The sequence below is a fragment of the Polyodon spathula genome, chromosome 1 (assembly GCF_017654505.1).
Source record: "Polyodon spathula isolate WHYD16114869_AA chromosome 1, ASM1765450v1, whole genome shotgun sequence".
NCBI classification, from domain to species: Eukaryota; Metazoa; Chordata; class Actinopteri; order Acipenseriformes; family Polyodontidae; genus Polyodon; species Polyodon spathula.
The window spans coordinates 8,615,512-8,627,951 of NC_054534.1; the positions used below are offsets into that span (position 1 = coordinate 8,615,512).

At 39.2% G+C, this 12,440-nt stretch overlaps 2 protein-coding genes across 2 annotated transcripts in view; both read left to right on the forward strand.

The window, feature by feature from the left end:
- The window catches only part of LOC121313565 (ras GTPase-activating-like protein IQGAP1), a 93,846-nt gene extending 91,097 nt beyond the window's left edge, over positions 1-2,749 (forward strand). Inside the window, exons 37-38 of the mRNA XM_041246245.1 lie at positions 12-120; positions 1,875-2,749. Of these exons, the coding sequence (XP_041102179.1) occupies positions 12-120; positions 1,875-1,988 (223 nt within the window). The 3' untranslated portion in view covers positions 1,989-2,749. The remainder of the gene's footprint in view (positions 1-11; positions 121-1,874) is intronic.
- Positions 2,750-5,427: 2,678 nt separating this feature from the next.
- LOC121313574 (proteinase-activated receptor 1-like) lies at positions 5,428-9,976 on the forward strand. Its single transcript, XM_041246257.1, has 2 exons — positions 5,428-5,760; positions 6,732-9,976. Exons 1-2 carry the CDS (start codon positions 5,691-5,693, stop codon positions 7,883-7,885), a joined length of 1,224 nt encoding a protein of 407 aa, XP_041102191.1. The 5' UTR covers positions 5,428-5,690; the 3' UTR covers positions 7,886-9,976.
- Positions 9,977-12,440: the final 2,464 nt, after the last annotated feature.

Sequence of the window (12,440 nt, forward strand, 5' to 3'; positions counted from 1 at the left end):
TTGTCTGGTAGGTTTAAGAATGTTATGTTTGACATTTCACCCAGTGAGGAAGTCGGGGACTTTGAAGTCAAAGCCAAGTTCATGGGGGTGGAAATGGAAAAAGTCCAGCTTCATTTTCAGGTACAGTATAGCAGGATGTACACGCTTCCTCATTAACACATGTACAGGTGGGGGTGGCTTTGTTTTATTAACTTCCAGGGTGTTGGATTAGCACAGCTTGGTTTATTAATATTAAGAATACCACTAGTACTACTACTGCTAATAACAACAGTAATAATAAAAACACAACAGGTCATTTAGTTTAAAATGATTACATTAGAAGGTTAAGTTGTGTGAAAAAGACTTGTGAAAACTTTTTTCAGATGTATTTGTTAAGTGTACCGTTCACCTTAAAATCTCCTCCCAATAACCTTGTCATACATGTGTCATACAATGTGGAAGCCTCTTGTCATGCATGTATCGTACAATGTGGTAGCCTCTCGTCATACATTACATACAATGTGGTAGCCTCTAGAACTGCTTTTGTTCCAAGGCAATTCACAGATTTTGCTTCTGTAAAATACATGTGCACTTACAGGAAAAAGGTATTGCATCATGATTAACTCAAACTAACTATTCCCAATGGAGAACGTAGAACTAAAACAAAACTTTGAGAAATGTCAGCGGGAATACAGAAGTACAAGAAGGGAGCTCAACTTCTGTCTTGAAAAACAAAACGAACCAAAAAAAAACATTTTACACAATTCTTCAGTTAATTGAAGTTTTAGCAAGTCGAGGTTCTGTAGCAGGTGTACTGTATGTACTGGCTCTTTAGAAAGAACTGAAACTGAGCCCTCCATCTGAAGGGTTCAGTAAATACAGAATACAAATCACTACCTTTTATCACTAATCTGCTTAAATAACTCAGCAGTAATATACTGTATTATTCTGTACTTCATAAAGCAAAACAGGTTGTTGGAGCCCATTTATGTAGTTTTAGATCAGTCATCTCTTGTTAACTGGTTTCAAGTGACGACTTAAGATGCGCTCATGTTTCAAAATGATAACGTTCATCATTGAGCTTTGACAGCTATTCGATCGAGCACACCCATAAAGTCCTGGTGTGGTGTTCACTTTGACAAGCATGGCACCACGTTATTTACAGTTATACCAGAACATAACCTTATAAAAGCCACATACAGGTTCTGCTATATTAAAGAAGTATATATTGAATACCTTCCTGTTTGTATGTTCAGCTGTGAAAATCTATACATATGAGTGCAGGTTGGAGCAAAAAGCTTGCCTTCTCCCTATAAAGTTATAAAAGTATGTCACTTTAGTGTGTCTCTTTACTGGCGAAGTCTTCTTCCCTTGACAACCAATGGTGTTTGAGATAACAGTAAACAGAGCAGAGGAAATCACTAGCAAAGTGCTTACAGGGATTGGGTTCTTCCTCCCAATACATTTTTACCTCTTGGTTTTAATGAAAGATTTTTTTTCTTGCGGACTCTCTGATACCCTGCACCTGTTTTTGATGACCTGTGTCTGTATAAACAAACAGTTGAGGTTATTGCTGTTCTCCAAGATTTGCATGTACAGCAGCTGTAGGCTTCTCCATTGTGGGGGATTTTCTTTATGGGTGAATAGCCAGGTTTATTAGAGATGGGCAAGGCTCAGACACATATAATGGCCATGTAATAGCTACAGTTCTAAACTTTTGAAATGTATTCATTCTTCTTTTTACTATTTTAGTCTAGAAAATGTTCCCTTCAACTTTTATTGAAAACCACCCAAACGGGGTATAATCCAATAATATTGGAGCGTCGCAACGATTTGGTGAATAGGGATACGTAAAGTTTTTTAGATGAGGTCTTTGATGCTTTTGTTTTTTGTAGGATCTGCTTCAGCTGCAGTATGAGGGCGTAGCTGTGATGAAGATATTTGACAAAGCTAAAGTGAACGTCAATTTGCTGATATTCCTGCTAAACAAGAAGTTCTATGGCAAATGAAGCACTCCGCAAACATCAGCCAATATGGGACTGCCTGCGTTTGCCAGCTATGATTATTAAATGTTTTATTGTAACATGTAATTTTGTATTATGAAGAACTGGAATTCAAAAGAAAAAGACGTGCCTTCTGAAAAAAAGTGTAGAAAAAACATTTAGCAAAATAAATAACTAGACATCTATGGGTTTTATGGTATGGGTACATATTTATTCTAAATGTATGTTTAATCAATCCACAGTATGGGTTTAATAGATTCTGTCGAGATTAAAAGAAAAAGAATTGTGAAAGTTGAAGAAATGTTCCACATTAATCTAAGTAATTTTTAAGAATATTAAATATATATTTTTGATTTTTTTTCTCTCATAAATATAATACATTTAGTTTATTCTTTGACACCGACTGATTGTATGTATATGAAATATATTTACAAATTATAATTAAAAGCTATAGAGTGAGAGAGTTCCAATGTAAAATGAATTCCAGTGAATTGATTTATTTTTTAAATGCACTACTGCCTCGTGGTCAAATACAGGACAGTGGATGTGTAGCCATTGAGTATTAAACCAGAAAACGGTTTACCTACACTGACTGTTATCTGTTTTGTTGAAATAGTTGCTCTGTGCCTTTTTAAATGTCTTTCTGGAAACTCTTCTGCTTATTTTGAATACTTCAACTTCTCGCTGTCTCACTGCTTCAATAGGAATGTTTGTTTGCATGTCCGCACATTGTTTTGTGTAAGCAAAAATAAACCTAAGAAACACCATACTGCTTCAGTGTGTTTTTGATTGATATTAACAATGTAGCATGGCTTAACTCTAAGGTACAAGAGACGTATGTGTCCCACAAATAAAAATGATAACTGTCTTATTTTTGCAATGAGATGCATGAAACAGAGTTTAAAATGTACTTGGTTGGTTGGATCTGGTCTTCCAAGTTGTCAGTTTCTTCCTTGTGATAGTTGAGTCATTCTCAAATGGATTTTAAGAAGAATCCGTTGGAACAACAGCTCAATTCCTTGTGTACCTTAAGGGGTTAATGCACTCCATATTTGACAATATTACGGTACAGCTGTGCCATTGTTTTCTATGGAGGGTTTCTGTTATTACTCGGTGATGGAACGGCTGAGAAGGTGACGTGTTCCCAGGCAGCTGTTTACTGATTAAACATTTCACATGGATGCTTCAGCCCTGCTCTCAGTAAAAAGTTTTAATGGACTACAGTGTTTATAACAGACACAAAGGAAAACAAGAAGTAAAATAACTTTGTAGTTATAAAAAGTTGTAGTATAACAGTAATGATGCCATTGCTCTGTTGTGTTCAGCAGTATTAATGGAGCGCTCTCGTTCAAATAAATGACTCCGGAGTTCAATTATTACTTCTAACACTCCACAGAAAAACCATTATCCCTTAAATAAAACTGAACTGCTAACTTTCTATTTTAAAATGAAATGGACAATATGAAATGTGAATTGTTGGAAAGGAAAGGGTTATCGGTTGACAGTTCAATTTTACAAGACCTTGCCTTTCGATCGATCCTGTTCAAGTACCTCAGCCATATATCCAAAAATAAGGGGGGAGTATGTCGACACTGAACGAATTCCACATGTCACTCAAACGGGTTAAGGGATGGATAGCTGTATAATAGGGATGCCGTATAGAAGCGTACCTACAAATACATATTTATGTCATACATATGTATTTATAGATGTCGACCGCCTTCACTACGTCCCCTTGCATTCCCTTCCAGCATCTGGAGAACCGCTTATCCAGTTATCTATCGGGTCATACATATGCATGTCACACTGCACATAAATATGGAGAATCGCGTCTTAAATTAATTAAGCTCTAATTAATTAAGCTCTAATTCTGATTGACAGCTGTGCCAGCGATGCATGCTACAGACCTGCTCTACCACCAGCAGTTTAAAATCAGGGACGAAGAAAAAGAAATATGTCTTTAGCATTTACATTGAACAAACATATAAACGCAACATGCAAAAATTTCAAAGATTTTCTAGAGTTACAGTTCATATAAGGAAATCAGTCAACTGAAATAAATTCATTAGGCCCCAATTTATAGATTTCACATGACTGGGAATACAGATATGCATCTGCTGGTCAAAGATACCTTAAAAAAAAAAAAAAAAAAAAAAAGGTAGGGGCGTGGATCAGAGAACCAGTCAGTATCTGGTGTGACCACCGTTTGCCTCATGCAGCGCGACACATCTCCTTCACGTAGAGTTGATCAGGCTGTTGATTGTTGCCTGTGGAATGTTGTCCCACTCCTCTTCAATGGCTGTGCAAAGTTGCTGGATATTGGTGGGAACTGGAACATGCTGTCGTACACGTCGATCCAGAGCATCCCAAACATGCTCAATGGGTGACATGTCTGGTGAGTATGCAGGCCATGGAAGAACTGGGACATTTTCAGCTTCCAGGAATTGTGTACAGATCCTTACGACATGGGGCTGTGCATTATCATACTGAAACATGAGGTGATGGTAGAGTATGAATGGCATGACAATGGGCCTCAGGATCTCGTCATGGTATCTCTGCATTCAAATTGCCATGGATAAAATACAATTGTGTTCGTTGCCCGTAGCTTATGCCTGCCCATACCATAACCCCACTGCCACCATTGGGCACTCTGTTCACAACGCTGACATCAGCAAACCGCTCGCCCACACGACGCCATACACGCTGTTTGCTATCTGCCTGGTACAGTTGAAACCAGGATTCATCCGTGTGACAAAGCTGCACATTTTAGAGTGGCCTTTTATTGTCCCCCGCACAAGGTGCATCTGTGTAATGATCATGCTGTATAATCAGCTTGTTGATATGCCACACCTATCAGATGGATGGATTATCTTGGCAAAGGAGAAATGCTCACTAACAGGGATGTAAACAAATTTGTGCACAAAATTTGAGAGAAAATTTTGTGTGTATGGAAAATTTCTGGGATCTTTTATTTCAGCTCATGAAACATCTGACCAGCACTTTACATGCTGCGTTTATATTTTTCAGTGTAGTTTAGAGAAAGGAAAAGGGGCACGTTATATTAATCATGGGTTTGTACAGCTACTGGTAGCAGAAAAAAAAACTGCCGCCTTTGAGCCAGTAAAAATCCTCCTGTATCTACATAAAAACTCAATAGACCCTGCCCATGACATTCTATAATGTCCATAGCTCTTTAGATGCTATTTAAAGCGAATCTCTTTTTATGTCTCACTGTGGTATTCTGTTTTCGACAAATAAAGTTGTTCAGCCATGAAAGTAGGCTACTGCACGTAGCAAAGGAAAGTTTTATATAGGGCGCACGATAACAATAGGAGATAATTTATCAGATTTGGCGTGCATTTGGTAGAAATACACATTACGTAATCCCTCGACAAGCTTGGCATGTTGTTTCGTCACAGCAATGCGTAGGCAGAGACAGATAAAGGGGGTCGCTAGACAGTTCGGCCAGTGTTGTGGACTTGTGGAGGTATAGCGCTGTGGTCGCCGTAGCAACTTTTGAACAAATTTTGTATGTAAGGGTTTTTTTTGTTTCGCCCTGCACACCCCGCTCGGAGCTTCGTGTTACTGAAAGCGATATTTTCTACTCGCCTAACCCAAAACAAGCTTGTTGAACAAAGGTGGCTATTTTTTTTTTCTTACCAACTTCAGAAAGGAATTGCGCCGCGCCTTTTCGATGAGTGTCCAGCCATGGGTTTGAAAGCTGTAATCTGTATAACTCTTGCTCTCTCCGCTGTAACAACAGCTATGCAGAGGAACGGTGAGTGGATACTTCTTTTGTTACTTTTTAGAGAGAATATTGTTTTTAGCGGCTCTGAATTGTACTTATATAATAAATCAACAGTGCTTTGGTTACTTTACGGCCAATTCATATATATATATATATATATATGTGTGTGTGTGTGTGTGTGTATATATATATATATATATATATATATATATATATATATATATATATATATATATATATATATATATATATAATGTATGTAAGCATGGAACTGTATAGCTTTTGTTGTTATTTTTTCTGAAGATATGTTTTTTATGCTGCACTAAATATAGTATTTTATTTTGGGGGCATAAGCACATCTATGTTACGGAGCTGTACTGTACGGAATTGTATTGAGAACAGTATGCAGTGTAATCTACATAGAAACGTCTGGTGCAGTGCAATGTTTACATCAACGAAAAACACATTGTATTTGACAATCACAAAATAGCCAGAATGCTTATGTGAGCCAAATTCTTTCTTTCTTTAGTTAATTGAGATCAGTCGATTGAATGGGACGTGATCAAGCAAAAATCACCCCATAGGAATGGGCCAGTAGGTACCTACTAGCCTACTAAACCCTAACTCTACCCCCCTATCCCTAAACCTAATGTCTAATCCTAATGTGATCTCTACCCCTAAACCTAACTGTGTTACTATTAAAGTAATTTTTACTATTATTTTAACACTTCTTTTTAGCGCCCTCTAGCGGCTACTACAACCGACGCCCATTACAGCGCGTGATCCGGTCCTGCTCTACCTGCTAGTAGGCAAGTAGGCACCTAGTGGCCCATTCCTATGGGATGATTTTTGCTTGATAACGTCCCATTCAATCGACTGATTTCAATCAGATCGGGTGTTTGAGAACATATGCTCATTTTGTGAACCATAATATATTTTTACATATTTTTTGAGCTTTAATCATTTGAATTTCTTTTTTTTTTTTTTTTTTTTTTTTAAAGAGAGCATTATAAGAGGTTTTCCCCTCTTCACCAGGACAGGAACAGATGAACCCATCAAGTACTTTGATTTGGAGTCTCGAAATGGTTCTGAGGGAAGGGGGTCTGGGGATGAACCTGTGCATGTCCCCGTTCACCGGAATCGCACCTTCATCTCCGATCGGACCAAGCATTTCCTCACTGGCTCTTGGATGACTGTTTTTATTCCATCAGTTTACACCATGGTCTTCACCTCCAGCCTGCTTCTGAATGGCCTTGCTATCCTTATGTTCATCTGCAAAATGAAACTGAGTAAGCCAGCTGTGATTTACATGTTAAACCTGGCCATCGCCGACTTGCTGTTTGTGCTCCTCCTCCCGTTTAAGATCTCCTACCATGTTTGCGGGAACAACTGGGGATTCGGACCAGTCATGTGCCGAATCATCACCGCCGCATTCTACTGCAACATGTACTGCTCAGTTCTGCTTATGATGTGCATAAGCATTGACCGCTTCTTGGCTGTGGTTTACCCCATGCAATCTCTGACGTGGCGTAGCCGGGAAACGGCAGCTATAATGTGCATATCCATGTGGTGTCTCGCCATCGGCGGGGTCATGCCTTTTGTTCTGTCCGAGCAGACGGCAGAGATACCAGAGCTAGGCATCACCACCTGCCATGACGTCTTGGATATCTCCGAGTTTAAAGGCTACTATCTTTACTTCTTTCCTATTTTCTGCTTCATTTTCTTTTTCATTCCTATGATAATTACAACCGTGTGCTACATCCGCATCATCCAGTGCCTCGACTCGTCCAACGTGGCCAACAAGTGCAAGAAGACCCGAGCGATCTTCATGACAGTCACCGTCTTCACCGTCTTCATTGTTTGCTTTGTGCCAACCAACATCATTTTGCTCACACACTACCTGCAGTTTGCTCATGGGTACAGTGAGTCGTCCTATTTTGCCTATCTCCTCGCCATGTGTCTCGGCAGCTTGAGCTGCAGTTTGGACCCCCTGATTTACTACTTTGGTTCCTCGCAGTGCCAGAGGCAGCTTCGCAACCTTCTCTGCTGTAAAAACGAGACAGAGACAGCTAGCAGCACAAAGTATGAAAGCAGCAGCAAAATGGAAACCTTCTCGACCAACCTTAGCAGCCAGTATAAAAAGCTGATGGCTTGAATTCTGATGTTGCAGTGTTACCGACTCACGGCTGTGTTACCAGAATTACAGTAAATCTGTTTGTTATAAAGAAAGACATCACCCCCTGTAACATACTTTGAAAGGTGAATATTAATATGAATATGAATGCAAAGCCATTTAGGGAAGTGTGAAAATATTGAAGACAGGGGGTTTTAACTTCACTTTCAGGAGAAGTCTATTACTAGTGAGGCACAATCTGTCTGTTCCTGTGTATTAATATACAGTTTTAAGTCAGCCAGTTAGATCAGGTAAACATATTTCCCATAACAAGATCTGAATAATAAAAATGATATCCTCAATTGAGTGAAAAAAGTCTGAAGGTGGTTTGTGGGGGTGTTAAAGCACTAATTAAGACTTAAAACAAAACCAAAAAAATTCCCTGCTTCCATGTTTCTTGTCCCGTCCGAATGAACTGTTTTGTGGAACCGTGTTTGAGGTGTGTCTTAAGCTTGTCTCTGAGCTTGTCACTAACCTTTCTGAAACTGAGGGAGGCAGTGAAGCAAGTATCACACAATGATGTCACACTGAGTCAGGGACCAAGCAGGCAAGATCAGAATCAGATGATTCCACAAGATTAAAAACAATTACAATTTCAATAACAAAATGAATGCCGGGGGAAAAAAATAGTTTCCAAGCTATTAAAATTTAGGTAATTAATTTCTTAAAAGGTAGTTCATACACACCTAAAACAAAAAAACAAAAAACAACTAAAATATTTTCTGCATATTAAGCTTTTTGTACATGTAATGCAGTCATCCTGCTTTATGGGTCTGGCAACCCTTTTAGGTATTGTTTATATAAAAACCCTTCATGTATTCACACTGGCACTCCTACCTGGGTCCCGACCCATGTTCTTTCTACCCGGTCATAATCCTGTGTAGTGTGGAACCACGTACCTGGGTCGACTCTAACTCGACCCGGGTTGGCAGCGACCCACCTTTGAGTTGATGCGCTTTGACCCGGGTTGAGCGAGACAAAGTGCATGCTGGCCATTCATAAGCGGAGGAAGTAACAAACAGCCACGCCAGCATGAAGGTTTCACTGCAAAGAAACCTGAAAGCCACTTTGGTTTATTCTGTTTCATCATATTTCTGTGATAGAGACACACCATGAGCCAGATTGCAGCAGGGATGAAGAAACATTTGGGCCGACAAGTTGTCCGTTACAAGCACGCCATCTTGAAATCCTGACCAGATGAAAGGGTGTTCATGTGAACGTTGCTTCTGTCACTCAGGTCGACCCGGCTCCTTCAAAAAGCAGTGTGCAATCACACAGCCGACCCGCAAGACATCGGGTTCTGACCCGGGTAGGTTCCGACCCAGGCAGAGCATGCCAATGTGAAAGGAGTTTAGCTGTGGCATTTCAGTTTGCATGTGTCTCTGTCACCACTCTGTACCATACATATCAGTTAGTCTGATGTTAGCACTATTCTTACTAGTATGATCAACTGCTTTAGTAGTCTGTAAACATAAAGCATTCCCCTCCTAGAGATATTCGCCTCATAATTATATATATATTAATGCTTGAGTGTGGTTCATTCACTGAGTAATCGGCGCATGTAAGAGATCCACTGTAGAGATCATATTTCATTACTCTGTTATTGTTACAACATATTTAAGTGGCGTTCTTCAAACCTGTAATCAAGTAATATGGAAGTAGTTTGTATTCTGAGGCGATAGTGTGAATTTGTAAGTTTTTCTCTCAAGGAATTGTAGGCAGTTCTGCAAGGTTTTTTTGTTTAGCAACAAACAAGTGAGACATTTTAATGTTTTTATTCTTTGAGGTTAAAAAAAAAAAAAAAAAACTGAAAAAAACAGTGAAAATGTATGAGCCAGGTCATTTGTGTCAACAAAAAATAAATGTGTGTATTTCATATTGGTTTGTCTACTTCTCTCCAGATTAGTACTGAGGAGTTGTAATATTTTATTGATTTATAGTTGTACAGTTTGTTTTTCATGTATTTTTTATTGTAAACTCCAGTATGTATAAAACGACTTTGTATGTTAAGTAAATTGCATTACATTATCTTCAGTACATATGTATATAATTAAAATGCATATTATTGTAAAACGACGGTGTTTTTCATTTGTCATTATTTAAACTATTGTACTATTCTAGAATGTTGTTGGGTTCTTAAACTGTAGAATCCCCAATTTAAAAAAGAAGGGAATTGAAACAGGAACATGCAAGTAAAATGTAACTATTAGAAGCTTGGAGTAACACACAGTAAAGAGAGCACGTTCAAGGGGAATCATGTCTTGTTAAACTCCCACCCTGAACAACAAGGCTGCTTCCTATCTTTGTTTCTGCTGCTGAAGAACGTGTGGAATAAATCTGATCTCACCTCTGACTTCCTGCTCTTCATTATTTACCAGGTCGAGGATGCTGTGAATGATTAACCCTATACATCTCCACTGCAGATCAGGAAACAAAAAAGAAAAGAAAAAAACGTAAGATAAACGTTTTTTTTCAAACTCTAAAATATAGTCTGATATTCGTGAAACTGAAATCGAAGGGCGTTTGATAACAGGGTGTAAAGCAGTGTTTGGTGCACCCTGCACGTTCTGTGATTTTGAAGTGAATCGTTTTAAAAAGAAAAAGAACTAATAGAAATGACAAATACAACTAATACTTAATCAGAACTTCAAAACCCCTCTTAATCTGACATTTCTTATAACAAATATGGACTTTGATCTGCTCCTAATCTGAGATTTACAATTCATTAGTCATAGTAAGTGTTGTTCATGAATCAAGAGACTGGACTTTATAAGAAAACAAAAGCAATCTGATATGCTCAAACTAAAGAGAACAAAACTGTGGTCCTGGCCCTTGTGGAAATATCTGGCCTGTAACTGTTCTGTACATCCTGTTCTACTCTCTTTAAAGCTGGCTGCCAGTCAGCCACGTATATAATCTCAGGAAGCCTCAGGGGAGTCTTCCTACCTCCTATATAACGTTACACTTCAGTGGAAGAGCTGACAGTAGCATTCCTGTGAATATTTACCTTTTAATGAATAGCTCCCTGGTGGTATTCCTAAATGTGATTTTTCCAGTAACAATGTGGAATGTCTGGTACATCATTTGCCAACTGCACTGGGGTCTTCGGTCCATGAAGTGCACCTCTCCTAAACCGAGGAGGCTAATCTACTGCACAGCAAGATAGGGGTTCCACGTGTTTCAACAGTGTCAGTGACGATACATTCCAATTGAAGCCAAATAAATAATAAGAAGCCAAAAAAAATGGCAAGAAACTGACTAAAGGGAGGGATGGTTCATGTCAATACGTGGGTTGATGAGTTTTCAATGGGTTTTTAATGTAACCTTGGAATGATTGTGCTGGGAGGCCCAGTGGACAGGAAGGGAGTTGCAGTCATCTACTCAGGAACACACAACACCAGGGGGAAATCAGGTAAAAAGTACTGCAGCTCTCCTTACTGCAGAGTACTACAGGTCTGTCTGTCATCAGCACTGTCTATAGTCGTTCACTTCTCTAGGTAGGCTACAGGAAGGAACCTCACTATATTCTTCCAGTCTAGCTGTTAATCTGCTGTCACAAGTTTATAAGATAAATCTCAACAGCCACTCGATTACAAAGGGTTTTTTGGCAAGGTATTAATATGTTTTACAGCAATCAGCAGGGGAAACTACTAACGCTGCAAGTGTTATTCAGGCTGCCATCAGAGGCTTGTGGCGGACTGAAATGGAGGACACAGTGGCAAAGTGAACGGTTCAGAATATACAATGCAAAGACAAGGGCAACAAAACAGGGAGTCTGAAATCACTCTGAAGAAAAGGGGGTTTGGAAAACCCAGACTGCTCCAAATCAAACAGCCTCCACCTGGTCAGGAGTCAATACTGACCCTACAGTCAGTAAAGTTAACCCATTACTGCAGGACTTTTTGTTTGCAAGTGTCGTTTGACAGGTTGGGAGTAGGCATGTTCATATTTTTTAAATTACCTTTTGGTTGCCGAGTTAATTTTGAAACGTTATGCATCACAGGTTACAGTTTTTTTTTTTTTTTTGGTATCTACAGCTTGATTTATGACATTTTCAACACCCTTCGCCTTTGCAGTGGGACATAACCAGAAATAAACAAGAAAATCCTGCATCTCTGCTTTTGTGACACAGAAGTTGGCTCCTCGTCTTCCAGAAATAAACAATATGACAAGAAAAACCTGCATCTGCTTTTCTGACACTGAAGTTGGCTCTTCGTTTTTGCCATGCATGAAGGTTTAACACCTCCACAATCGTGTCAATGACATCATTGTTAAAGAACAGTTCAAACAGCTCCACAGGGGAGAGAGCTTCAGTCAAAGGTTTGGGAATCTCTCCCTGCTACTCAGGTGCTGCTTTAGAGTGTAGTCTATCCCTTTTCACACAAACACAAAATGACTTCTTTTGAGGCAGGCTGTCATTGTGTACACTGATGCAATCCATATCGCTTGTGCCATTACAAGGTAGCCTAATAGCTATTAGTCCACTTGTGCTAGTGCCTTCCATTCCACGTTTGCCAACTTCATGATGTGTAACACT